This window comes from Balaenoptera ricei, chromosome 17 (assembly GCF_028023285.1).
Source record: "Balaenoptera ricei isolate mBalRic1 chromosome 17, mBalRic1.hap2, whole genome shotgun sequence".
NCBI classification, from domain to species: Eukaryota; Metazoa; Chordata; class Mammalia; order Artiodactyla; family Balaenopteridae; genus Balaenoptera; species Balaenoptera ricei.
The window spans coordinates 603,278-628,664 of NC_082655.1; the positions used below are offsets into that span (position 1 = coordinate 603,278).

The 25,387-nt window shown below is 58.0% G+C and overlaps 2 protein-coding genes and 1 long non-coding RNA gene across 3 annotated transcripts; 1 reads left to right on the forward strand and 2 right to left on the reverse strand.

Moving 5' to 3' along the window:
* Positions 1 to 5,986: 5,986 nt before the first annotated feature.
* HGH1 (HGH1 homolog) lies at positions 5,987 to 8,733 on the reverse strand. The gene is made up of 6 exons (XM_059901444.1): positions 8,046 to 8,733; positions 7,873 to 7,973; positions 7,676 to 7,774; positions 7,383 to 7,474; positions 7,165 to 7,287; positions 5,987 to 7,077 (listed from the first exon to the last, which is right to left on the reverse strand). Exons 1-6 carry the CDS (start codon positions 8,669 to 8,671, stop codon positions 6,898 to 6,900), a joined length of 1,221 nt encoding a protein of 406 aa, XP_059757427.1. The 5' UTR covers positions 8,672 to 8,733; the 3' UTR covers positions 5,987 to 6,897.
* Positions 8,734 to 8,854: 121 nt separating this feature from the next.
* LOC132351702 (uncharacterized) lies at positions 8,855 to 22,778 on the forward strand. The gene is made up of 3 exons (XR_009498463.1): positions 8,855 to 9,046; positions 16,165 to 19,625; positions 22,691 to 22,778. It is a non-coding gene; the product is annotated as an uncharacterized LOC132351702 (long non-coding RNA).
* Positions 15,569 to 25,368, reverse strand: WDR97 (WD repeat domain 97). Its single transcript, XM_059901687.1, is given in 21 exon segments — positions 15,569 to 16,915; positions 17,021 to 17,082; positions 17,179 to 17,633; positions 18,016 to 18,178; positions 18,258 to 18,379; positions 18,455 to 18,652; positions 18,755 to 18,949; positions 19,033 to 19,431; positions 20,414 to 20,497; positions 20,593 to 20,718; positions 20,800 to 21,027; positions 21,106 to 21,255; positions 21,427 to 21,528; positions 21,530 to 21,859; positions 21,950 to 22,275; positions 22,352 to 22,588; positions 22,668 to 22,810; positions 22,882 to 23,587; positions 23,780 to 23,901; positions 24,070 to 24,988; positions 25,193 to 25,368. Coding segments are annotated over 21 exon segments (5,400 nt in total). The 5' UTR covers positions 25,323 to 25,368; the 3' UTR covers positions 15,569 to 16,712.
* Positions 25,369 to 25,387: the final 19 nt, after the last annotated feature.

Genomic DNA, 25,387 nt, shown 5'->3' on the forward strand with positions numbered 1-25,387 from the left:
CCCGTGCACCACAACTACTGAGCCTGCGCTCCAGAGCCCGCGAGTCACAACTACTGAGCCCGCGAGCTGCAACTACTGAAGCCCACGCACCTAGAGCCTGTGCTCCGCAACAAAGAGAAGCCACCGCAGTGAGAAGCCTGCGCACCACAACCAAGAGTAGCCCTCGCTCCCCACAACTAGAGAAAAGCCCAGGCCCAGCAACAAAGACCCAGCGCAGCCAAAAATAAATAAATAAATTTAAATAAATAAATAAATTTATTAAAAAATAAAATAAAATTTAAAAATAAATAAAACTCCTAAAAAAAAAAAAACTCCTAGAAGAGAACATAGGCAAAACATTCTCTGACATAAATCGTACCAATGTTTTCTTAGGTCAGTCTTCCAAGGCAATAAAAGTAAAAGCAAAAATAAATAAATGGGACCTAATCAAACTTAAAAGCTTTAGCACAGCAAAGGAAACCATAAACAAAACAAAAAGACAACCTATGGAATGGGAGAAAATATTTGCAAATGATGCGACCAACAAGGGCTTTATTTCCAAAACATACAAACAGCTCATAGAACTCAATAAAAAAAAAAAAACCAATCGAAAAATGCACAGAAGGGACATCCCTGGTGGCACAGTGGTTAAGAATCCGCCTGCCATTGCAGGGGACACGGGTTTGAGCCTTGATCCGGGAAGATCCCACATGCTGCGGAGCAACTAAGCCTGTGCGCCACAACTACTGAGCCCACGTGCCACAACTACTGAAGCCAGCATGCCTAGAGCCCATGCTCTGCAATAAGAGAAGCCACTGCAATGAGAAGCCCATGCACTGCAACGAAGAGTAGCCCCGGCTCACCACAACTAGAGAAAGCCTGCATGCAGCAATGAAGACCCAACTCAGTCAAAAATAAAATAAATAAAATAAATAAATTTATTTTTTAAAAAATGCACAGAAGACGTTTCTCCAAAGAAGACATACAGATGGCCAATAGGCACATGAAAAGATACTCAACATTGCTAATTATTAGAGAAATGCAAATCAAAACTATAATAAGGTACCACCTGACACCAGTCAGAATGGCCATCATTAAAAAGTCTACAAATAACAAATGCTGGAGAGGGTGTGAAGAAAAGGGAACCCTCCTACACTGTTGGTGTGAATGTGAAGTGGTGCAGCCACTATGGCAAACAGTATGGGGGTTCCTCAAAAAATCCAAAATAGAGTTGCCATATGAGCCAGCAATCCCACTCTTGGGCATATACCTGGAGTAAACTATAAGTTGAAAAGATACACGCACCCCAGTGTTAACAGCAGCACTATTTACAACAGCCAAGACATGGAAGCATCCTAAGTGTCCACTGACAGATGAATGGATAAAGAAGATGTGGCACATATATACAATGGAATACTACTCAACCATAAAAAAGAATGAAATAATGCCATTTGCAGGGACATGGATGGACCTAGAGATTATGATGCTAAATGAAGTTAAGTCAGAAAGAGAAAGACAAATATAACGTTACCCTCCCCTTGAAATACCTGGAGCAGCTTCTCTTTTCCTAACCCCCAGGTCAGTAGCAAACCAGTTAGTTTGTCCATATTTTCTATAATCCAGGCAGTTTGCTAGACAAGGGTTGTGGGTGAGCAAGGGAATGTCAAACACCAGCCTTGTTCTCAAGCAGCTCACAGTCCGACAGGGATGACAAAATGTGTCGCAGCAGTTCAATTCCAAGCATTCTAAGGCTCTTCCTGCAGTGGGAGCACCCCATGGACTGGATCCCAGTGGGGACAAGTCCAGTCCACAGACACTGCCAGGACGGCAGCCCCCAGCCACTGTGCCATCCAGCTCACAGAAGAGAGACGACGACTTGGGCCTCAGCTGTGTCGTCTGGAAAGGGGGCATTGCTTGGTGGTGCTCAGATTTGAAATCCTGGCTGTGAACTGCCTACCGCAGGACAGGCATGTTGGGCGTGGTCTGTGCACAGGAGCAGGACTCTGGGAGCTGGTAGTTGCAGCTTAGAACAGCACCTGGCTCACAGCAGGCACTCAGGAAACACTGGCTGCTACTCCCCACGGTAAAAGCACTCACAGAAGACGCCAGGGGCCAGGAGAAGGGAGGGACTGTGTTGGCTCATCTCTCCTGGAGCTGGGGGTTTGAGGTGGACCCAGGCGGGGGCGAGGGTTACTTGCTTGCTTGGGAACGTGTCATCAAGTGTGTAGAGAGCTCTGGGGGAAAGGCCTCTGCAGCAGGTCTTGGCCTGAGCAGAAGCTTCCAGGCCTCAGCAGAGGAAGGTTGGGTGGCTTTGGGAATTCTCTGGCTGGCCAGTGTTTTGTTTGTTTGTTTGTTTTTGTTTTTTGGCTGCGTTGGGTCTTCACTGTTGTGCGTGGGCTTTCTCTAGGTGCGGCGAGCAGGGACTACACTTCGCTGCAGTGTGTGGGCTTCTCATTCCGGTAGCTTCTCTAATTGTGGAACAGACTCCAGGCGCGTGGGCTTCAGTAGTTGTGGCTCATGGGCTCTAGAACACAGGCTCAGTAGTTATGGCACACGGGCTTAGTTGCTCCATGGCATGTGGGATCTTCCTGGACCAGGGATTGAACCGGGGTCTCCTGCATTGGCAGGCGGATTCTTAACTGCTGTGCCACCAGAGAAGTCCCCAGGCCAGTGGATGTGACTTGGCACTTTCACTGCCAAAGGCCTGGGTTCAATCCCTGGTCAGGGAAATAAGATCCTGCAAGCCTCACAGCACCGCCAAAAAAAGGCCTCTGGTTCTCACCCCAGAGAATGGGCCTCACGCAGGGCAGGGCTGGTTCCAGCAAGATGTTCTTAGGGCAAGCAAGTCCTGGGGGATAGGACACCCCCTTCCAGGGCACAATGCAGGTACAGCTCTAGAACCTTCCATTCTAGAATCTGCCCCTGCTATCCCAGAGCCTGCCTTCCCCCATGCCAGTCCATGGTTGTGCAGCTGTGTAAGCCTCCCACCCCGGGCTCTCAGCCCTGGTCCCTCCCCTGTCTCTGCCCCAGTCTCAGCAAGACTTCAGAAACTTGGCTGCAGCCTTGAGGGGGCGCAGGTCCCAGCTGGCCTCCTGCAGCCCCATCACCCCTATCCCGCTAACACATGTCAGGCCTCAGCCGTGCCTCCTGTCCCCCATCCCCAAGGCCCTGCGGTGAGCTGGATGGCCCCAACCCCTTCCGCAGTGCCCTGACCTCCAGAAGGTCAGGCCAGACCTTCATGGACCAGAGAGCCTTCATGGAGCAGGTATGCGAATGCAGGGACAACGGCTACCTGCCTTCCTCCAAGAAGATCGGCTCTGGGGCCTTCTCCAAAGTCTACCTGGCCTATGCCATGCAGGAGCGCATACAGCACAACTCCAAGCTGGCCTCTGACCTGCGGGGCAAGCGCCACACCACGGTGAGGCAGGCCGCCTCCTCCCCATGGGGTGGGGGATCCGTGGTTCACCCTCCAGCCCAGCCCTGAGGCCCCTGTCCTGACCCCATTCAGGCACTTCCCAGGTGCTCTGGCTCCCTCCTGGTCCTGCATCCTCCCTAAAGGCCAAAGCTCGGGCAGGCTGATCGCTCCCAGTTCCTGGACCCCTTGAACACCTAAGTGCCTGGGACAGGAGTGGGCAGGAAGACCAGAGCTGCCCCCCGAGGACGCTGCTCACCGCGCCTTGCCCCGGCCAAGTTCAGCAACGTGCACAAAGGCCACAGGGCCTGTTCTGCCACATCCCGCCCCCGAGGGGCTGTGGGCTTCGCACGGTGGCCACCCGCCATCCCCGCAGGTGGCTATCAAGATGGTCTCCACCGCTGAGGCCTCTGTGGAGTTCTCCTGCAAGTTCCTGCCCCGTGAGATCTCGTCACTCAATGCTACCTACAAGCACCTGAACGTGGTGGGCAGAGACCCCAAGACATCCTGGCCCCCTCCTGCCCAGCGCAGGCCTGCCCCCTTCCCCTCCTGGGACCCTTCCGCTCGAGCCCAGCCCCATCCTGAGACCCCAATCCAGTGTGCCTGATGGCCCCTCCTCGGGCTGATGGCAGGCAGGCGGGATCCAGTAGGTGCAGCTCTACGAGACCTACCAGAACAGCTGGCGCGCCTACTTGGTGCTGGAGCTGGCGGCCCGTGGTGACCTGCTGGAGCACATCAATGCCGTGTCCGACCACTACCGCTGCCCGGGGCTGGAGCAGGAGGGGGCCCGCAGGCTGTTCTGGCCGCTGGTCAGTGCCGTGGCGCACTGCCACAACTGAGGCATGGCAGTTGAGGGCGCCGCCCAGCCCACCCACCCACCGCATGGAGAGACCCGCCTGAGCTCAGGCCCAGCCTCACCTCCGCTTCCCCACGCAGGGACCTAAAGTGTGAGAACATCCTGCTAGATGACCGAGGCTTCCTAAAGCTGAGCGGCGAGCCTGCGGCCCAGACCCCAACCCTGCCCCCAGCCTGCGCCAACTCTGACCGAGGTCGTCAACTTCTGCGGGTCACACATACCCCACTCTTGCCCCAGCCAGGCACCCAGCGTCTACACTGGCTTGCTCCAGACTTCTGGCCCCAGTCTGCCTTGTCCTTCAATCCCCCTAGGAGGCCTACACCCCACCCTCGCCCAGAGCCACACTTGCAGTCACCCCTCACGCCCCATGTCCACCACACAGCCATCCCGCAGGAGCCCACTCTCTTACACCCTGCCCCTCACCCGCCACCCCGCCCTCCCTGTATGCGCCCTGCAGACTTCGGCTCTGCCAATCGGTCGGGGCTATAGAACTCGCTGCTGAGCACCTTCTGCGGCTTGTGGCCGACACAGCCCTGGAGGTCCTCACGAGCAAGAAGTACAGCGGGGGGCAGGCTGCCCGTGGAGCCTGTGAGCGCCACCTCACGGGCTCCAGGACCCCTAGGGAGGGGCGGGGTGGGGAGGGGGCACGCCCTGAGAAGCCCATGCCCCCAGAGGTGTCATCCTCTACGCCACGGTGACCGGGAAGCTGCCCTTCAAGGAGCACCAGCCCCACCGCATGCTGTACCTGATGCGCCGGGGCCCCACCTTACGGCCAGGCCTGTCCCCAGGTGAGCGCCTCCACCCTGCGTCCCTCCCCCGTCCCAGCCCGCACCCAGGTGGGCGGCAAGAGAGAGCTGGGTCCGGAGGGGGGGAAATGGGTTGGCGGCCCCGCTAAGCTTGAACCTTGCACTAGCCCAGGGCAGGCCGCCTCACCTCTCTCTGCCTGTCTCCCTACGTGTGAAACACGGACACCCTCCGGCCGTTTGGGAAGACAGAATGGGACGACCCCTCCAAGCTGCCGGCATTGTTGGCCGTGATGGCCGCGGGCTGGGGTGCGAGAGGGGCGGGGGGGGGGCAGTGGCATCTGTAGGCCGCATCCTTGAGCCCTCACCCGCAGAGTGCCAGGACCTGATCCGAGGCCTGCGCCTGCAGCAGGTGGCCGCGCACCACTGGATGCTGCCCGCCGCGCATGCGCTCTTCCCGCACAGTGCTCGGCGGCGTCACTCCAGGTGCTGCATGCCCACCAGTGTGGGCAGGTGGGCGGCTCCTCAGCGCCCCACGTGACCCTCCCACTGCGGTCGGTTGCAGAGAAGCCTGAGGAGTCCCAGCTCCCAACGTCCCCAGACAACGTGCAGCCCAGCGCGGACTCAGATCCCCCAAGGCCGCTCCTGCACCTGCGGCGACCCCAGCAACAGGGCACCCCCCCCTTGAGAGCGCCTGTGGTCCGGCGCCCGAGCCCAGGGAGTCTCCCCCGAGACGAGGTGCGACTCTGCCGCGCTGGGACTCTGGAGCACGGAGACGGCCAGTTGCGCGGTGGGCCCCTCCAGGCGTCCGCTGTCGCTTTGCTCCGTGTCTGCCATCCGGAGCGTGCCTGGGCACTACTTGGTTAACTGAGGGCGGGCGGGAGGGTGGGGGCAAGGTCAAATAGAGCGTTTATTCTGTGGAGCCAACGGTGTGGGCTTCTCAATGCAGGAAGAGGGCCGCGGGCCTTGGGGCATCTGGAAAACAGTCCACATACCTCCAGGCCAGAGCTTTAATTTGTTTGGGGGGAGCGGGGGAATAGAGAGGAGACCGCAGAGGAGGGAGACACCCGGCACCCATGAAGAAGCCAGCCCTGATGGGCGCGCCAGTGAAGCTGCCTCCAGCTTTGGAGGGTGGTCAGGGGAAAGACTTGAGCCAAGGGCAAGGCTGCAGGCACATCAGGGAGGCTCTCAGCTTGGTAGGCGAGAGGTTCTGGGGAGCTGAGGCTCAGGCAAGCCGACCAGGGAGAGGGCCTAGCTAGTGGGGGAGAGCGAGGGCATCAGGTCAGTCCAAGACTGGGAAACGGGACTTGAGGAGCGTGCAAAGAACTGAGGGTAGGTTTGGGCACAGGTGGAAAGGTGGGGAGCATGAAGGGGAGGCGACACCCAGCAAGTGCTCCGAGGACAGGGTGTGGCTGGTGAAAATCTCAGTAGGTGAGCCCTTTGAGGCTGGGTCTCAGGCAGGGCCCCAGGATGGAGAGGCCTGGTGTGGGACTGGTACCAAGGGGCACTGCAAGCACCTGGGTGCCCCCCTATGCCCAGACCCCTGTAGCACCCTTGGGACTGGGAAGCTCCAGCTAGCCCCTCGGGCTTGCAGTGTTTTTCTGTCCAGCCCTGCTGGCCATCCCCCTGGAGATACCTGAGCAAGTCATAGGGTTGGGCCAGCTCTGGCTGAACAGTCCTCCTCTGAGCAACCAGCATTCTTGCTGGAGCCAACAGGGCACAGGGAGGTGCCCTCAACCCTCAGCAAAGACCTGGCGCTTAAGAACAGCTCTGCTTCTCAGCAGGGCACACCCTCAGAGCAAGGGGACCCAGAGGCCTGCCGGCGGCTGCAGGCAGACCTGGTCGGGGAGGCCTGGACGGATGGCGAGCAAAGGTGGGCCCGGAGCTGGTGGCAGGCTTCACAGGCCTCAGGTGGGTGCGGCTACCTCTGCCTGTGTCTCTGGGGCCAGCTCCAGCGCCTGCTGCACCCGCTCGCACTGTTCCTGCTCCTGGCGGTCCTGCTGCTGCAGCTGTCGCTCAACATCCTCAGGTACTTGCACCTCCAGCAGGTTTTCCATGCCATGCTCTGGCTCATCCCCAATAAGAACCTGCCAGCAGGGCAGAGGCAGGGGAAACAGGTGAGCAGCTGGCTGGCACGCTGTGGACATCCACCACTCCCCCAACCCTGCACCCACCTGGATGAGTTTCTCACAAGTCACCCGCACATCGGGCTCTGGCTCCCAGTTGTGCAGCTCGCGCAGGATCAAGTAGGCTCCCTGGTCCCTCACCTGCTTCCGACCAGGTGCCGTGGCCGTCAGCTGGGAGAGGGCAGAGGTTATCCAGACATCAGTGTGCCAATATATAAGTGTGTGTGTGGGGGGGGTGACGTTAATGTAGCAGTACTCCTGCTCACCAGCATGATGGCCTCAATGAGCATCTTGCGGATGTCGGCATCAGGATCTCGCTGCTTGTCTTGTGGCAGGTATTGCAGGTCAACGGGCAGCCCTAGGGGTGAATTCACTGGGTCCCTATGCTGGCCCCTGGACTGCTAGGCAAGACCCTGCCATTGTAAGGCCCATCTGTGCTCAGCAACTCCCTGCTAGAAGGTTTCAGAGGGGCCCTGATCTGGACACCTCCTTCTGCCTCTCCCCCCACTGGCCTCCCCTCCTGCCAGACCAACCCTGAGGCTCGACCCAAGCCACTCACGCTCCATCTCCTCCTCGGAGAAGTCCTCAGGCCCAGCCAGGGGCAGTAGCAAGAAGGGGAGAATGTCCACCTCAGGCCCAAGCAACCACTCATGGTGTCCTGGGGAGAAACAGGAATGGAGGCCAGTCCAGAGGGGTCCCGGGGTCCAGTCTATTCCTCCCATTCCCCGACACGACAACTTCTCCACCACCACTCACGGTGCTCGAAGCAGCAGTTTCGCAGTGTCCCCACCACCCCGCCCCTGCGCACCGAGGAGTCCGGGTATTGGGTAAGGGGCAGCAGCCGCTGGACCACGCACCTGGAGGGAAAGACCACTCAGTGCCGTCCCTGCTCACTTCCACCCCCTCCCCGCGAGCGCCCTGGGCTTCACCTGTCGGGGTCCAGCAGGAAAGCGCGCGTCGCAGGACGCTGGCTGAGGTTGGAGAGCACTGGCCCCAAGTAGTGCAGGGGCGCGCGGGCGTTGTAGCCGGGAGTGCACAGCGCGCGCACCAGCCGCTCCAGGCCCGACTCCCCGGGCTCAGCGGCCGCCAGCGCCGCCATCAGCGCAGTACATGGCACCGGCTCGCGGCTGAGGTTAGCCAGCACGGCGGCCGCCTCCTCGGCCCAGGGCCACTGTGGGTCCAACGCGCAGCCCAGCAGGCGGGCAGGTAGTCCGGGCTCGGCCGCCAGCAGCGGCTCGTGCAGGCCGGGGTCGGCGGACAGATTGACTAGCGCGCGAGCGGCGTCTCGGGCCGGGGCGGGAGCAGGGGCCACCGCCAGCTCGACCAGAGCCCGCAGCAGTGCCGCCTGGCCGGCCAGCAGCGTGCGGCCGGGCCCCGAGCCGGTCAGCGCCAGCACATGCTGCGCCGCCGCCGCCTGCAGGTCAGCCCGCGCCCCGAGCGCCAGGAAGGGCAGCAGCTTCGCCGCCTCCGCCTTCGGGCCGGCCTCCAGCATCGGCGACCCTACGGAGGCGAGGCCACCGGCTGACCCGCCCACGTCCCCTTCGTCCTCCCGCATGCCGCTCGGCGTGCTCCGCTACGCAAGCTCAGCTATGCGATGCGCCTACAGGTGGGCAGCGGCTCCGCCCACCAGGGTACCGGAAGCCACGGCGACCAATCCGAGGCTACCGACTCTGCGCAAGGGGCGGGACCGGCGCGCGGAGGCGGGGCCACGCCGAGGCCCGGGGGATTGTGGGATTGGGTGCCGCCCGGAAGCTGGGGATTCCGGGTTCTGCGCGGTGGTGGGGGTCGTGCAGGGACAAGCTTTGGGCCCCGGCATGGCACCGTCCCTTGGGGGTCCTGCCAGCCGCTGATAGCGGACCGATTACATTCCCTCTTCCTCCGTTATTGGCAGACATCCATCTTCGCGGGAGGAAAAGCAGGATCAATTACAGTGAGTGTATTCCTGGCATAATCTCCGTTTGATCGTGATATATTTTCGTTTTTATATATGGTTGTATTCAGTTTGCGAAATTTTTTTTTTTTTTAATTTTTGGCTGTGTTGGGTCTTTGTTGCTGCGCGCGGGGGCTACTCTTCGTCCCGGTGCGCGGGCTTCTCATTGCGATGGCTTCTCCTTGCGGAGCACGGGCTCTAGGCGCGCGGGCTCAGTAGTTGCGGCTCGCGGGCTCTAGAGCGCAGGCTCAGTAGTTGTGGCGCACGGGCTTAGTTGCTCTGCAGCATGTGGGATCTTCCCAGACCAGGGCTCGAACCCGTGTCCCCTGCATTGGCAGGCGTATTCTTAACTTCTGCGCCACCAGGGGAGTCCCGGTTTGTGAAAGTTTTGTTTCGAATTTTTGCATCTCAGTCTATGAGGAATATTGGTCTGTAGTTTTCTTTCCTCATGATGTCTTTGTCTGGAGTTGGGTAGTATTGGCTTCAGAGGATTGGGGAAAGTATTCTTTCCTTATGAATTTTCTGGAAGAGTTTGTAAAACTAGTACTACTTCTAAGACCCTGCACAGCCTAAATTAATTAATTAATTAATTAATTTAAAAAAGAACATCTGGGCCTGAAATTTTCTTTCTGGGAAGGTTTTTCAATTACAAATTTAGTTCCTGTAATAGAAACATGGCTATTCAGGTTGTCATTTTCTTCTTGGGCTACTTTTGGTAGTTTGTGTCTTTTAAGGAATTAGTCCATTTCTTCTAAATTGTTGAGTTAATTGTTATAAAGTTGTTCATAATATTCCCTTATTATCCTTTTACTAAATGTAGAATCTGTCGGGGTGTCAGCTCTCTCGTCTCTGATATTGGTAATTTGCGTTCTCCTTTTGTCTTGCCAGAGGTTTGTCAGTTTTACTGATCTTTTTTTTTAAAAAATAAATTTATTTATTTATTTTTGGCTGAGTTGGGTCTTTGTTGCTGCGCACAGGCTTTCTCTAGTTGTGGCGAGCGGGGGCTACCCTTCGTTGTGGTGCGCAGGCTTCTCACTGCAGTGGCTTCTCTTGTTGCGGAGCATGGGCTCTAGGTGCGTGGGCTTCAGTAGTTGTGGCTCGCGGGCTCTAGAATGCAGGCTCAGTAGTTGTGGCGCACAGGCTTAGTTGCTCCGCGGCATGTGGGATCTTCCCGGACTAGGGCTTGAACCCGTGTCCCCTGCGTTGGCAGGCGGATTCTTAACCACTGTGCCACCACGGAAGCCCTTATTGGTCTTCTTAAAGAACCACCTTTTGGATTCATTTCTTTATTGTTTTTCAAGTTTATTGATTTCTACTTTGACCTTACTGTTTCCTTTCTTCTGCTTACTTTGAGTTTAATTTGCTGTTCTTTTTCTAGTTTCTTAAGGTAGAAGCTGAGGTCATTGATTTGAGACCTTTCTTCTTTTCTAATATAGGGGTTTCCCCCCACTTATTACCTGACTCATGGGCTATTTGTTATGTACTTTACTTTTACATAGGTTATAAGCCCCTTAATAGATTGATACTATTTTTGTTTCACACTAAGGGCTAGGACGAAGCCTCTAGGGGCAGTGATGCCCAGAAGAGCCACTTACAGGGAAAAATACGCCCCTGAAGTCAGGAGGTCATAAGGTCCAAGAGCCGGGATTTGCCCCGCCTGAGACCCATAGCCTCAATCCCAATCTAAACTTTCCTGAAAGTCCCATGGAAATTGAGGAAGAGGATGGATGAGTCCAAGCACGTGCCACCTCTCCAAGGCAACCACATGCTCGGGACACACAGATCCCGGCCAGGCCATAAGAGTTGAAAATTCCTCAAGGTATGGAATTAGAATATTGTGGATAACCTAGGGAAATGATGCCCTCTGGTGGGTACTTTTGACTGAGACAAAAACGTGCACCTTCACGGCCCACTGGCGTGAGCAGAGGACTAATGAGCAGGCCCGTGATTTGACTGGATCAAGGAAGTGTTTACAGTAATCACCAGCTAGGGAGCCTTAAATATGCCCACGGTGAGTTAAAAGATCCAAAGTGTTGGGAAGTGATTTCAAAGTTAAAGGTACAAGAACTGTACAAAGAACCCCCATATAGCCTTGACCCAGAGACCTCAGTCAAATTCCCAGGTCACCCCAGTAATGACCTTTGTCTCACCTCTTGTGTCCTTCAGGTGGGAACAGCTCTTCATGCCCTTGACACAGACCACCAGCCAGCTATTGTGTAGCATGTTCCTCGATTTGCATTTGTCTGGTTGTCTCCTGATTAGATTCAGGTTGTGCATTTTTGGCATGAATGCTCTGGAGGAAATCCTGGGTTCTTTTCATCCTGTCTGATCAGGTGGCACAATGTCAGTTTGTCTCAGCGCGGGAGAGGCTTATTTTGATGATTTAATTAAGGTCGAGTGGCCCAAGCTTCTTCCCTGTCAGGTTACTCTTTTTCTTTTTGTATTTAATAAGTATTTTATGGGGGGATACTTTGAGGCTATGTTAGCACTCCATTCCTCATCCACCTTTCACTCCCTAGTTTTTGCATGTATTGTTTTTTTCTCTGAATTAGTTATTACCGTGATGGTTACCAAATGGCTATTTTCTAATTTTATCATTTATTGTAGGGAAAAAAGCTTTCTCTTTACCTATTTATGTCAATGAAGTCTCATGGATTCCTAGTTTATTCAAAGAAATATAATACTTTACTGTCATTATTTTGATCCTCAGTTTGGTCAGTGGAAGCCCCTTTAAGGAGGCTCCCATGTGTTTTTATTTATTTATTTATTTTTAAAATTTATTTATTTATTTATTTTTGGCTGCATTGGGTCTTCGTTGCTGTGCACGAGCTTTCTCTAGTTGTGGTGAGCAGGGGCTACTCTTTGTTGCGGTGTGCAGCCTTCTCATTGCGGTGGCTTCTCTTGTTGCGGAACACGGGCTCTAGGCACACAGGCTTCAGTAGTTGTGGCACGTGGGCTCAGTAGTTGTGGCTTGTGGGCTCTAGAGCGCAGGCTCAGTAGTTGTGGTGCACAGGCTTAGCTGCAACGCGGCATGTGGGATCTTCCGGGACCAGGGCTCAAACCCGTGTCCCCTGCATTGGCAGGCGGATTCTTAACCACGGCGCCACCAGGGAAGTCCCTTCTGTGTGTTTTTAAAAATAGCTTTATTTGAAACCAAACAGGACCCTGCAGGGCCTTCCTGGGGACAGACACCCCCTCCCACCGCCACGTCCCCCACCTCTTGTTTGTAGAAGAGCTTTAGCCTCCTAGGCCGTCCCTGAGTTCCAAAGAGCAAATTGAATCAGAGAAGTGGGAAAACGTAGCAAAAACGGGAGAGCAGTCTAGACAAAGTAATAATAGTTTATCCATAAAACAAAGTCAAGGACCTTTAGTTCTACTTGAAGGCTATAGATAATATCCTGAGCCATATCCTTGAGTGATTTTGCAGATACTAAAGCCCCCAGCAGGTGGAAGAAGTTAACTGCATGCTGACCACCAGCACTTAGACCCCAGAAAACTGATAATTGAGATTTCCGAAATACCTAGTACCCTGTTACCTCACCATCAACCAACCAGAGAACTGTGCACGAGATGATCACGAAACCCATGACCCTCTCCCTCACACTGTCTTTAAAAGCCATTCCCTGAAAGCCACTGGGGAGTTCAGGTCTTTTGAATATGAGCTGCCAGTTCTTCTTGATTGGCGCCTGCAATAAACGCTGTATCCTCCTTCACTACAGCCCGGTGTCAGCAGATTGGCTTCGCTGTGCATCAGGCGAGCAGACCCAGGTTCCGTTTGGTAACATATTGAGATATAATCCACATACAGTACAGATCATCCATTTAAGTTCAGTGGTTTCTGGTGTGTTACATTAACTGTTGTAAATGGTTGTAAAATACATGTAACAAAATTGACCATTTTTTTGGCTGCGCTGCGCAGCTTGTGGGATCTTAGTTCCCCAACCAGGGATTGAACCCTTGCCCTCGGCAGTGAGAGCGCCAAGTCCTAACCACTGGACCAACAGGGAATTCCCCCATTTAATTATTTTTAAGTGTATAATTAGTGGCATTAATCACACCCACAACACTCTGCCACCATCCCCACTGTGTATTTCCAAAACATTTTCACCCCCCGCAGCAGAAACTCTAACCTCTCAACCCCCCTGCAGTGACCTCATGGCTATTTTCTGTCTCTACAAAGCTGCCTGTTACAGGTTCTTCAGTGGTTACTCTTATGAGGCTATAATACAGTGTCAAAATGAAATTGTGTGTGTAGATCCGTGCCTCTTTTTTCTTTTTAAGATTTATTATTTAATTATTTTATTTATTTTTGGCTGCATCGGGTCTTAGTTGCAGCACGCGGGCCCTTTTATCGTGGCACACGGGCTGTTCGTTGTGGTGTGCTGGCTTCTCTCTAGTTGTGGCATGTGGGTTTTCTCTAGTTGTGGCACGCAGGCTCCAGGGTGCACGGGCTCTGTAGTTTGCGGCACGCGGGCTCTAGTTGAGGCGCGCGAGCTCAGTAGTTGTGGTGCACGGGCTTAGCTGCCCTGCGGCATGTGGGATCTTAGTTCCCTGACCAGGGGTCAAACCCACGTTCCCCGCATTGTAAGGCGGATTCTTTACCACTGGACCACCAGGGAAGTCCTTCCATGCCTCTTTATCCCCTGTGTAGATTCGTGTAACCAATATCACAGTCAAAGTAGAGAATAGTTTCATCACCACAAAGATCTCCCTCCTGCTCTGCCTTCTCCTGCCCATCCTTAACCCCAGGCAACCACTAATCTGTTCTTCACCTCTATAATTTTGTCACCTCAAGAATGTTATTTAAATGGAATGTTTTGAGATTGGCTTTTTTCACTCAGCATAATTATCTGGAGATTCATCCAGGTTGTTGTGTTAATAATTTATTTTTATCGCTGAGAAGTATTCCATGGTGTGTCTGTGCCACAGTTTGATTAGCCATTCACCTGTTGAAGGACCTTTGTGTCATTGCCAGTTTGGGGCTGTTACAAATAAAGCTGCTATAAACATTGGTGCATAGTATGGTTTTGTGTGGACGTAAGTCCTCATTTCTCTGGGATAAATGCCCAGCAGTATGATTGCTGAGTCCTGGTTTTCAAGAAATTGCCAAATTGCTTTCCAGTGTCTGGACCATTTACATTCCCGCCAGCATCGTACACAGATCCAGTTGCTCCACATCTTCTCCAGCATTTGGTGGCGTCACTTTTTAAATTTGAGCCATTCTTAATTTACACTACCCTAATGGATGGTGATGTGGAGCATCTTCTCATGTGCTCATTTGCCATCTTCATCTCCTCTTGGGTGAAATGTCTGTTTTGTTTCTTTTGCCTGTTGTCTAATGAGATTGTTTGGTTTTTACAGTTAATTTTGAGAGTTGCCTATATATTCTGGGTATGTGTCCTTTGTGGATATGTCATCTGCAGATATTTTTCTCCCAGTCTGTATGTAGATTGTCTTTTCATCTTATTAACAAGGCCTTTCCTTAAAATTTGATAAAGTCCAATTTATTGATTTGTTTTCTTTTACATATGGTGCCTTGGGCGTTATGTCTAAGACTCTTCTTCGTCAATTGCTAGGTCCAAAGGATTTATGTTTTCTTCCTAAATTTTTATAATTTTACATTTACATGTATGATCTGCTTTGAGTTTTGTCTTTAATTTTATGGTGTCCTTTGCCATAAAATTTTTTTTTAAATCAGCAAATATATGTCTTTTCTGAGTTTTCTAAGTTAATTATTTTTCTAAATTACCTTCTGATATATTTATAGTTTTATTTTCTACATTCCAATCTTCAACTCATCTGAAAATTACTCTCATAAATGATGTGAGGAAGGGTTCCGGCTTTGTTTTCTATCTACCTATGCTGTGCTCAGCACTGTTCCTAAGTGCTTTAGATATAACAATTCACTTAATCCTCACAGCAGTCCTGTGAGGTATCATAGCATTATTGTCCACATTTCATAGATTGGAAACTGAGGCTTAGAGAACTTAGATAACTTGCTTAATGTCACACAGTCAGGAAGTGGAAAAATATATATATTTATGTTTGCTATATATATATTTGGTATTTCAACATCTATAGTGGAAATCCCATTCTAGCTTTTTGTACACTTAATTGGGTTGTGTGATTTTTTTTTATTGTTATTAATTTGTAGAACTTCTTTATATATTTTGGAGATAAGCCATTTTTAGTTACATGTATTTCAAATATGTTCTCCCACTCTGTGGCCTGACTTTTTACTCTCTTAATGGTATATTTTGATTAATATATTTCCTAATTTTAAAATAGTTATATATTAATATGTATTAATAAATATATTAGTGTTTTCCTTTATGATTAGTGGGGATTTTGACCTGTTTAAACTTTTGCCCTACTTTCTCATGTTTGTATGTTAGTGTTTTTTTTTGGCCGCACCGCATGGCTTGCGGAATCTTAGTTCCCCAACCAGGGATCGAACCTGAACCCTCGGCAGTAAAAGCGTGGAGTCCTAACCACTGGACTGCCAGGGAATTCCCATGTCTGTATTTTTTAAAGCATTTATTGCTTCTGTAATTCCAAACATAGAAACACCAGTAGGTGCAGACTACTACGGGCCTCACGGTCCTTGTTTTAGCAGGTGCAGTTCCTTTTATAAAAATGTCAAGTCTTTCAGTTATCTGGACCTGGCACTTCTGGCCCTCCTTGGCCTAGGAAAGAGCTGACCACGCAGCAGCCCTGTAACAAGAGCCCCTGCACAGGTTAGGGGCTGTGGGAAAGGTGTGGGAGACCAATTTTAACCACAAAGCCATTGAGCAGAAATGTCTAAAGTCAGAGGCTGAAAATACAGGAAAGAAATCGCTGCTCAGGCAACCCAGCAGCAGGCTATAGAAAGCTAGAACAGGCCCGTCACAAAAGCCTTCCTAATAGCCAGCGCGCACGTGGGCTCCACGTGTGGTTGGGTCAGTGCCCTTTGAGGTCATGGCAGTTCAGAAGAAGGCCGAGGCCCCGAGACCCTGTGCTTCACAGACAAGGTCAATCTCCCGGTGACTTTTAGGTTGAAAGGTCCAAAGAACACTGCCCCTTTACTGCTTCTTGGATAAAGCACACGGGGCCTCTTCATTAATTTTTCTCCTTTCCAGCCTAAAGGTAGCAAAGCTCCGTCGGACTCCTGGTTTCACCTGCATCAAATGACTGCAAGTTCTCCCACACACACCTGCGACCACCCAGACCCTCCCCTCTCCCCGGCCCACCCGTTAGTCTCCCCCTCCCCTCCTGACCCCAGTAATTAACTGAGCACCGTGGCTGAGTGCCTGAGCAGGGCCACGCCCATGCGGCGGGTTCCCTCTCTGGGCAGACAGGCCCTCCCCCACCGAGAACACTGCCCCACCACGTGCTGACCCGAGCCCAGACCCTGTCCCATCCCAGACCCCACCGGTCCCCCAGCTCCTGCCTCACACATGCAGCTGGCCACCAGCAGGTTCGTGACACACCAGCCAGACCCCCCCCCCCTGCCCACATCAGTGGCCCCCAAAGGTGAAGGTGGCATCCAGTGTGCTGGCCGTGGCCTCTGGACTTTATTCCAGCCCTGGGCCTTGGCTGGGGTGAACAGCCGGCTGGAGAGCCATGTCCTGACTCCATGCTGGAGGGAAGAGGGGGAGGCAGGGTCAGGCCAGGGTCACCAGCCAGGTCAGCTGTAGCTGTCAGGGTCCGTGTCATCTGGCAGAAAATAGCGTTGCAGGGCAGGCTGCAGGAGCTGCGGGGACAGCGGATGGGCAGGCCTGGGCCAGTCTGGGGGGAAAGGCTGCAGTTCCACCCGGGGCAGTGGCAGCTTCAGCATCCGGATGGCGCCATCCAGGGTGCGGCCCGCCCAGAGCCGGGACAGCATTCGGCCTGGGGGCCAGCAGTATAGTGAGACCTTGGGGTGGGGTGAATGCTCCGCGGGAACTGGGGTGGGGTGGACGTCAGGGTCCGATTTCTACCCCTGCCCCTACTCACCCCTCAGTTTCATTGGAGACCTCTGGACCTTGGCCTCCTGAAGCCGGAGGATGGAGTAGTGCCTGGAGGGTAAGGAGGCAGGTTTGGCTGAGCCCACGCCTCAGCTGTTCCACACAGGCTCTGCCCCAGCCTCTTCCAGGGACCCGTGGCGTGCTCACCGGGGTTCCCGGGGCTGTGGCACCACCATGCTGGGCCTCCGTGGGGGCGGGCAAGGGGGCAGGGTCTTGGGCTCCTCCTGCAGGGGGCCCTGCTGCCGAGCCCGCTGCTTCTCGCAGAAGAAGTTGAGTGCGTCGATGGGCCCCAGGTCCAGCATTTTTGACTGTGACCAGTTCGTCTGCTCCAGAGGCAGCAGCTCATCAGGCAGTGCGGCTGGCGCGGAGGATCGCAAGTGGGCCTCAGGCAAGGGGCAGAAGTGCGTCAGTGTTTCAGACAGTGCACGTCGGGTCCGCCCAAAGCGCATCTGTGCGAGCGTCTGCTGGGCCTGTGACTCCAGGGCGGCCGAGTCCGGCTCTCCGGGTGAGACCACCGGTGAGGGCGTCCGGGAGATGCTTGAGGGCATCACAGAGATATGAACAGTTGCCCCAGAGACCATGGAAATCTGCGACAGGGCCTCCTTCGAAGGAGGGTGAAGTGCTGAGGTCTCTGAGACCTCGGGCAGCATCTCTGACAACTTGGCTACCGGCGGCGGCACAGTTTCCATCTGCTGGGGAGTTGGCCAGTGGAGGCCGGAGAGGTGCTGCCCTTGGCTCCAAGCCTGAGACCCCACCCCAGACTCCCTCCTGGGGAGGCGCAGGAAGATCCCAGGAGATGGGGAAGGGGTGAGAGATGGGGGAGGATGGAAGAGGCGCAGAGCCAGAGCGGGGCAAGGAGACTGCTGGCCTCACCTGGCTCTCCGCTCTGCACTTGGGAAAAGCCTGGGGAGAAGGCAAGAGGCTCTGCGGGCAGGTGGCCCGCCCCCGCCCCCGCCCCGCCCCCACTCCCGCGCCCGCCCAGACCTTCAGCTGCCAGATCATTTCCTCCAGCTTCTGGCAGCAGCGCTTGCGCAGTGCGGCCTTGGAGTCGAGGTCCGGGCCCTGGACCCAGGTCATCATCTCCTTGAACAGGAAGCCCTGCGGGTCCTGAAGGCCGAGTCCATCCAGCAGCTTCCTGAGCTCCGGCCTGGGACAGGTGTGGGAGGCTCCTGGGCGGCCTCCCCGGCAGCAGCGGGGAGGGGGGAGGGGAAGGGAGCAGGACTCACCGGCAGGAGGCTGGCGAGTAAAGGAAGTAGCACAGGAGCTCCAGCACCACCTCGCGGGACTCCAGAGAGCAGGCCAGGAGCAGCTGCAGCGCCAGCATCACAAACCGCTTCTGCATCCCGTCCTGAGCGCAGGGGGAGCGACACTGCGGCCCGAGGCCTGGGGCGGGGCGGGGCCGCTCGCGGGACTAGGGGCTCACCTGGAGGCTGGGGGGCCGGTCCAGGTTGAGCAAGCGCACGAGGATGCCCTGCAGCCGGCTACAGAGGTCTCTGCTGACGTCGGGCAGCAGCCTCAGCAGCGCGTGCAGAATGTGCACGCGGTCTGCCCAAGAGGCCTCGTCCAGCAGGTCCATGAACAGCAAGGCCAGGCCCTCCACCGTGCCCACCTCGGGGTATGCCTGCAGGGATCTGGTGCTGAGGCCTGGCCCCCTGCGCCGCACCCGGGCGCTCCAGCCTCCCCCTCCCATACCTGAGCCTGTGCTTCCAAAACTCCCCCGAACCTGCAGAGTGAAGATGGGGAAGAGCTTTTTGAACCAGTTCTGGCCGACGAAAAAATGCAGGAACCTAGGCAGATGCCCGTAGCGCTCTTCCCAGAGCGAGTGCCCATAGTGGAACTGGGGGCAGTGAAGACCGGTCTCGGCCCTGGCGGTGTCCTCGCGGGAGCCCATGGGCTTCGGGATGAGACACTCGGGGCTCTAGGGGCAGCGGCAGCAGCTGCAGACCCTGCCCTCCCCACGCAGCTCCTGCGCCGCTGCCCAGCCCAGCCCCGGACGCCCACCTGCGCCTCCTGCTCCTCGGACTCCAGCAGCTGGTCAGAGAGCTGCCTGTAGGGGCCCAGCGAATCCGAGGCCCCGTCCAGATCCTCCTCCCCCTCCTCTCCCAACGACTGGATCAGCTTCTCCCGCCGCTTGGCGCGCTGCCGCGGCAGCCACAGGTCGTCCTGGCTCCCGCCTGGCTGCGAAGTGGAGAGCGAGGCCGTGGCCACGGGCGCGGCTTGGAGCCGGCCCCGCCCCCCGCAGACCCCGCCCAGCCCCGCCCCGCCCCTTGCCTTGCTCTCGCAGCGGCGCCCGAGCGGGCCTAGGGCTCCGAGGCCGCTGACCTCCACAGGCTGCCACATCTGCTGCAGCACCGCGGAGTTGGGCACGCAGCCCGGGAAGCGGATGGGCCGCTGCCAGTACTGCAGGTGGAGCACAGCGGGGCAGGTTGAGGGCCTGGACTCCACCTGCCCCAGAGACCACGCTGGCAGGGCACCCGGCCACCAGCCCAGCTCTGCCCGCCCGATGTCCAAGAGCTGAGTTGGGCTCACACGCCCTGCCCACGACACACAGACAAGAAGAGAGAATCTCTAGAAATCAGGCCGAAGGGCAGGCAGTGAGTGTGGCATCAGCTGTGGTAACTGAGGAGGGAAATCTGGGTAACAGCTGGCCTTTGGGGAGCCCTGACACCCACATGGTCTCCACAGGACTCAGCCCCCGGTCCTGGAGCAGAGACGCTGATAAGAAGGGGGCAGTAGGAGGGACTTCCCTGGCGGTCCACTGGTTAGGACTCCGTGCTTTCGCTGCTGGCCGGGGTTCAATCCCCGGTCGGGGAACTAAGATTCCACAAGCCGCACAGCGCGGCCAAAAAAAAAAAAGGGGGGACAATAGGAGCTCGAGGGGGGCTATTGGTGGCTTGGGTAGATGGAGTAGCAGCTGGAAGGCTCCGTTACCCACCTGGGAAGGTAAGAGTGCCAGATGTGTGGGGAGAAGGGGCTGGGCCTGTCTGGGCATCTGGAGGGGGAGAGAGTGGGAAGGCTGGCTCGCACTGACTCTGCTCCCCTCACGGGAGGGGACTCTGGTCTCCCAAAGTCCACAGAGGCCCCAGCCTCCCAACCCTTGCGCCAGGGAGCGGCTGCGGGAGCGAGCGCTGGCAGAGGCTCTGGCTTTGCCTGGCTCCTGCTCTGAAGTCCCTGGCCCTCTGGCAGCCAGTTCCCAGGGAGCGAGGGGTCAGGGCACACAGAGAGCAGCCGCAGCAAAACTGGGCCCAGGGGTGAGGGGCGCAGGTGGGCCTGGCCCTTGGGCCAGAGTTGGGCACAAAGGCTTACAGCAAAGGGAAGGTGGGGTGCATAAGAAGGGCCCCCCCGGGGAGGGAAGGGCCTCAGGACAGCGAGGGGCTCTCACCTTATAGGGCTGAACAGCGGCAGGGAAGAAGCCCCTGAGGTTGGAGGAACGCTCCTGGGGCCGCCTCTTCAGCAGCAGGGGGATCTGGGGATGGGACAGGGCTCAGAGCCAAGTTTGGACTCCAGTGTCCCTGCAGTAATGCCTTCGGGCGGCAGCCTCCACCCGCCTGGGCCCCTCACCCTGCGCTGCAGGTGGGAGGACAGTGGATCCGGGCCCACAAGCTTCTCCCCATGGAGCCGCTCCAACTGCAGCTGCAGGTGCAAACTAAGGCCCAGTTCGTGGCTCGGGGAGGAGCGGGCCAGCAGCTGGGGTGGAAGGAGGAGTCAGGGGGTGGGGCAGGAACCATGAGGTGAAGGCAGAGGGGTGGGAGTGGTGGTAAGCCTCACCTGGGATGCTCTGCTGGGCAACCTCCGGTGGGTGGTGGGGGGAGGCAAGGGGACTCGGGGAGGGCGGGCAAAGCGCTGGCCCAGGGTCCCAAGGTCCTGTGGTGGCGAAGCTTCAATGCCCCCGAAATCGGGGACATCTGTGGGCAGGGCGCACACGTCCCAGGTCTGTCTCTCCACCGTCAGGGCCTCGGTGCTCCGCCGCTGGGACTCTCCTCCGGAATGCTTGCCCTGGCAGGGAGGGCAGGGCAGACGGGCAGTGTCAGCGGCCCCGGGTGGAGGGAGGGACTGGGGAGGCCCCACACTCACCAGCAGACCAGGGCCGTAAATCAGACGGAGGTAGTTGTCAAAGGCCTCCTGGCACTGCCGCCAGGAGGGTGGGGGCCGGGCGGCAGGGCCCACCAGCCCCAGTTTCAGCTGCTGAAGGTCTTGGTCCCGGGCAATGAAGGCTTCCAAGTCCTGGGGTGAGGGTCAGGGGTCAGCGCATTCTTCCTTGAGCCTTGCTGCGTGCCCCTAGACAAGCACAGGGATCCCAGGCCTGCCCCGGGGACTGAAGGGGAAGGGCCTGAGCCGGGGTCGGGGGGCAGGGCTGGGGCACTGCAGTGGAGAGGGGGTCAGGAGCCACCCCACCTTCTCCACCACTGGCTGCTGAGGTGTGGCCGCCTGGCGATGGATGAAGGACGAGGCTGCGCTGCAGACAGGGAGGGACACGGGTGGGACGCTGGGTGGCATTACCAGTGGGACAGGGCAGAGGCTGAGACAGGGACCCAGGGGTGGTGGCCAGGCCCCTGGTGGGGAACCACGAACAGCCAGGAGTGGGAAGGCCGGGACTGGGACGGGCTTGCGGTGGGTGGCCAAGGGGCCTGGGAGCGCTCGGCCAGGCCCTGACCCAGGGGAGCCAGGCCGGGGCCTCCGGGACGGCTCGGCTGGGCCTGCCGGCAGACCTGAGGCTGGGCACCCCACGCAGGCTGGCGAGCCTCTGCAGCTGGGCTGAGGTCAGCGACTCCTGGCTGGTCAGCGGCAGTGCAGGGGCATCCACGTCAGGGGCATCCTGGCACAGCTTCTGAGCAGGGGAAGGGAGCCTGGAGCCCTGGCCTCGGCGGCTTGTCTGCCCACCACAGCCCCACCCCGCCTACCTGTGCTCAGTGCACACCTTAATCAGGTAAGACGTGGGCAGGTAGAGCCTGTGGGCCACCAGGCAGAGGCAGGAGCCCAGGGCCAGCGCCAGGTCCCCACTGTTACTACAGAAGCTCAGGGCCTGAGGGGCACCGTTCAGCTGCAGGAGCCTGGAGAGTTGTTCAGACCGACAGTCCGGCCCTGCTCCTCGGAACAGAACACGGAGGCAGCAGCAGAGGCAAGCCCCCACCCCTCCCCTACCCCCAGCCCACCGCAGCAGGCGGTTCTCCGCGGTCCAGATGCGGATAGTGCCGTCCAGGCTGGAGCAGGCGTACAGCTTGAGCGTGGGACAGCAGCACAGGCCTGGGGGGCGAGGACTCAGGGTCAGGGGCCAGAGCCATCTGGTGGCCCGGACTTCACCTCTGCCCTGCGCGCTCACCGGTGATGTGGTCCGTGGGGTCGTCCTGGGGCCGGTGATCAAAGCGTGGGCTGTTGCCCAGGCCAAACTGCACCAAGCCATAGGTGGCGCTGTTCCGGTCCTCGAAGCCCACGGTGATGCGATTCCCGAGGGCGCAGAGCACCACCGCCGGGTGGCAGCAGGAGAAGGTGCGCAGGAGGCTCAGGCTCTCCTCGGCATACGGGAAGACGCGCCACATCTTCACGGTCAAGTCTGCCCCTGTGGGGGCGGGAGCCACGGTGGGGCCTTTGGGGAGGGAAGGGGTTCCCAGGCCGGCCGTGGAGGGAGAGGTACCCACCCGAGGACACGATGCTGTTCCAGGTGGACGCAATGGCGGTGACGGGGCCTGGGCCGTGCGCCTCCGTACGGAAGACCGTCTTCGAGGAGCACAACTCGAGTACGGACAGAGTGCCATCAGTGTGCCCCACCATGAGCAGGTACCTATGGGTGACCACAGCCTGTTGGTGTGGGCTCGGCCGCCTTGCCCAGCCCTGGCTGGCTCCGGCACCAACCGGTTCTTGTCCTTCCAGGCCCAGGCCACGTCACTGCGGCACAGCTCGCCCTTGTACTGGCGCACTATCTCCCAGGTGGCGAACGCACTACCGGGGTCCGTGAGGTGGCTGTAGAGGTGCAGGCAGCAGGGCCGGGGCGCCGGGGGCGGCGGCGGGCACAGGCGGTGCAGCACGCGCATGGGGCAGCATGCTGCGTTGGCGCAGAGCAGGTGCCCGGCGCGCGTCAGCAGCCACAGCACCTCGCGGGGCAGGCAGTAGGCCACGGCGGCCGCGCAGTCCTCGGGCTCCAGCAGAAGCACGCTCACGGTGCGTCCGCTGGAGACCGACACCAGGTAGACCGAGCCGTCGGCGCAGGCGCACACGAGGCGCGTGGGCAGCTGCGCTTGCGGGGCCGTGGGCGAGGGCAGCGCCGGCGCCACCTGCAGGTGGAGCACCGGCGCCGACAGCTGGGCCAATGGCGAATAGAGCTCCCGCATGCGCCACAGCTCCACGCTGTGGGCGCGCAAGGAGAGCAAGGGCCAGCCGGGGCCGGCGGGAGCCAGCAGATGGCTCACGGTCTCCGACGGCATGCTCGGGCCCCAGGGGCTCAGCGCCACCTCACCCACCTGCGCCGCTGCCTGCAGGTCCCACGTGCGCAGCGTCCCGTCTTGCGAGGCCGACAGCACAAGGGCAGTGTTCGGGAGAACGGCCACCGCAGTCACCGGGCCTGCGGGAGGGGCGCGGGTCACTCCTGCACACCAGGGACTGAGGGAAGGGGAGCCGTCGGTCAGGGTCATGACCAGGGCGGAGAAGCTTGGCCAGGAGCCCGTGGAGATCCTGTGCCCGGAGCTCTCGAAGGCAGGGCTGTGCCCAGGGTGAGGGGAGACCAGGCCTCAATAGCCACCGTGGCACGGCGCACCTGTGTGTCCCACGAACACCATCCGGATCTGCCAGTCAGCCTCCCACACCTTCACCGTGCTGTCCCGGGAAGCTGTCACCATGGCCCCCACCTCTCTACAGTACGCCAGGTCGGAGATGGTGCTGAGGGGTGAGAGGGAGGCCCGTGGACTCAGGACTGCAGTGTGTATGTGTGTGTGTGTGTGTGTGTGTGTGTGTGCACGCGCCGGCACCCCTGCCACGACCGGATTTCTGTCGCGGACTTACCTCATGATTCTCCCCTCTCCCACCAGCCCCTGGGCCCCTCCTCACGTTTTGTGCAGATCCTGACGCACATCTGTGAGAGCCCAGGTGTGCAGATCAAAGGTGAGCACGGCCGAGCCGTAGGCTGCGCAGCAGCGTGGGACGTGAGGGGGATGCCGAGGCCCCAGAGCCAGGCGCGCAAGCGCACCCGAGAGGCTTGGCGGCAGCCGCAGAGGGGACCCATGGGGAACCAGGCAGCGACCCCCTGCACGGAACTTCCAGAGCGCCAGGCTTCCGCCCGCCTCCGCCACCAGCAGCAGCCCGGGGTCGGGCACCGGCAGGCAGCAGACTGGCTCGTGGCCCGGCACCCTGCGCTCCACTGGCTTACTCTGCCACAGCAGGCTGAGGTCGGACCTTAGGATGGCCAGCCCCGCTGGGCCCCAGCCCACAAAGCGGCCCACAGTGCCCAGCTCGCCCAGCACTGCCACCAGCCCTGTAAGCGCGACCGGAGCCAGCAGCTTCTCTTGCGCCCAGCCATCCTCTCTGCGCACGTGCAGGCGGCCCGCACCGTCCAGCACCACGAAGCGTCTGCCCACGGGGTCCTGTGCCACCGAACACAGCCCGGCTGCCACCTCCAGGCGGCGCAGCGGCTCTAGCCCGTGCGTCAAGCGCGCCACGCGCAGCTCAGCTCTCTTTTCCTGCGGACCGGGACCAGCGGTTGGGGCGGGGGAAGGGGTTGTAGGCAGCACCCACCTAGGGGAGCCAAGAGGATCCGGGCTGGGGTCCTGCAGGGGACCCCTAGGGGAAGAGCCAGGCCGGAAAGAGGCCTTGAGACAGATGCCATGGGCAAGCCGCACCTTTTCCACAAAAGTCTGGAGGCCTGTACGCAGGAGCAGCCACAGCTGGCGGGCACGGGCGCTCGGGGTCACGTTCTGCCACCGAGAGTTGCCGGTAAAAAGCCGTGGGGCCGGCTCCTTAAACGATGACTCTGCGAACCGGCAGCGGAAGCCCTGTCACTGTGGCCTTGGGCCCCTAACCCTGGAGGTCATGGGCAGCCAAGGCCCCTCCTGAGGGCCCTGCCAGGTTAGGGGACTGCCCGGGGAGTGCTGCATTCCCAGAGGACAGAACCAGCAGCTTGAGTGAGGCCTGCGGCCAAGCGGGCCGTCTGGGGGTCGAGGCCCGGCCACCTCACCATCCTCTTCGTTGAGCAGTCCCGGGTCCGGGACGTCGTAGATGTCGGCATCATACAGGTCCAGGTCTGGAATCAGGTGGTCGCCTTCTACGGTAAAGGGGTTGCTTGCATCCAACACTTCTGGCTCCATTTCAGGAGCTGCGGGGTCCAGGCGGCTCAACAGCCCGCTAGGACCGTTGCTAGGATACCGGACGC

Bases quoted from the DNA above. Each gene is read 5' to 3' on its own strand.
- HGH1 (XM_059901444.1), bottom strand. From the start codon at position 8,671: ATGCGGGAGGACGAAGGGGACGTGGGCGGGTCAGCCGGTGGCCTCGCC. The intron at 7,775-7,872 runs GTGAGTGGTGGT...GTTTCTCCCCAG, and splicing joins AAACTGCTGCTTCGAGCACC to GACACCATGAGTGGTTGCTT. The intron at 7,288-7,382 runs GTGAGCAGGAGT...GCCCTCTCCCAG, and splicing joins TCATTGAGGCCATCATGCTG to CTGACGGCCACGGCACCTGG.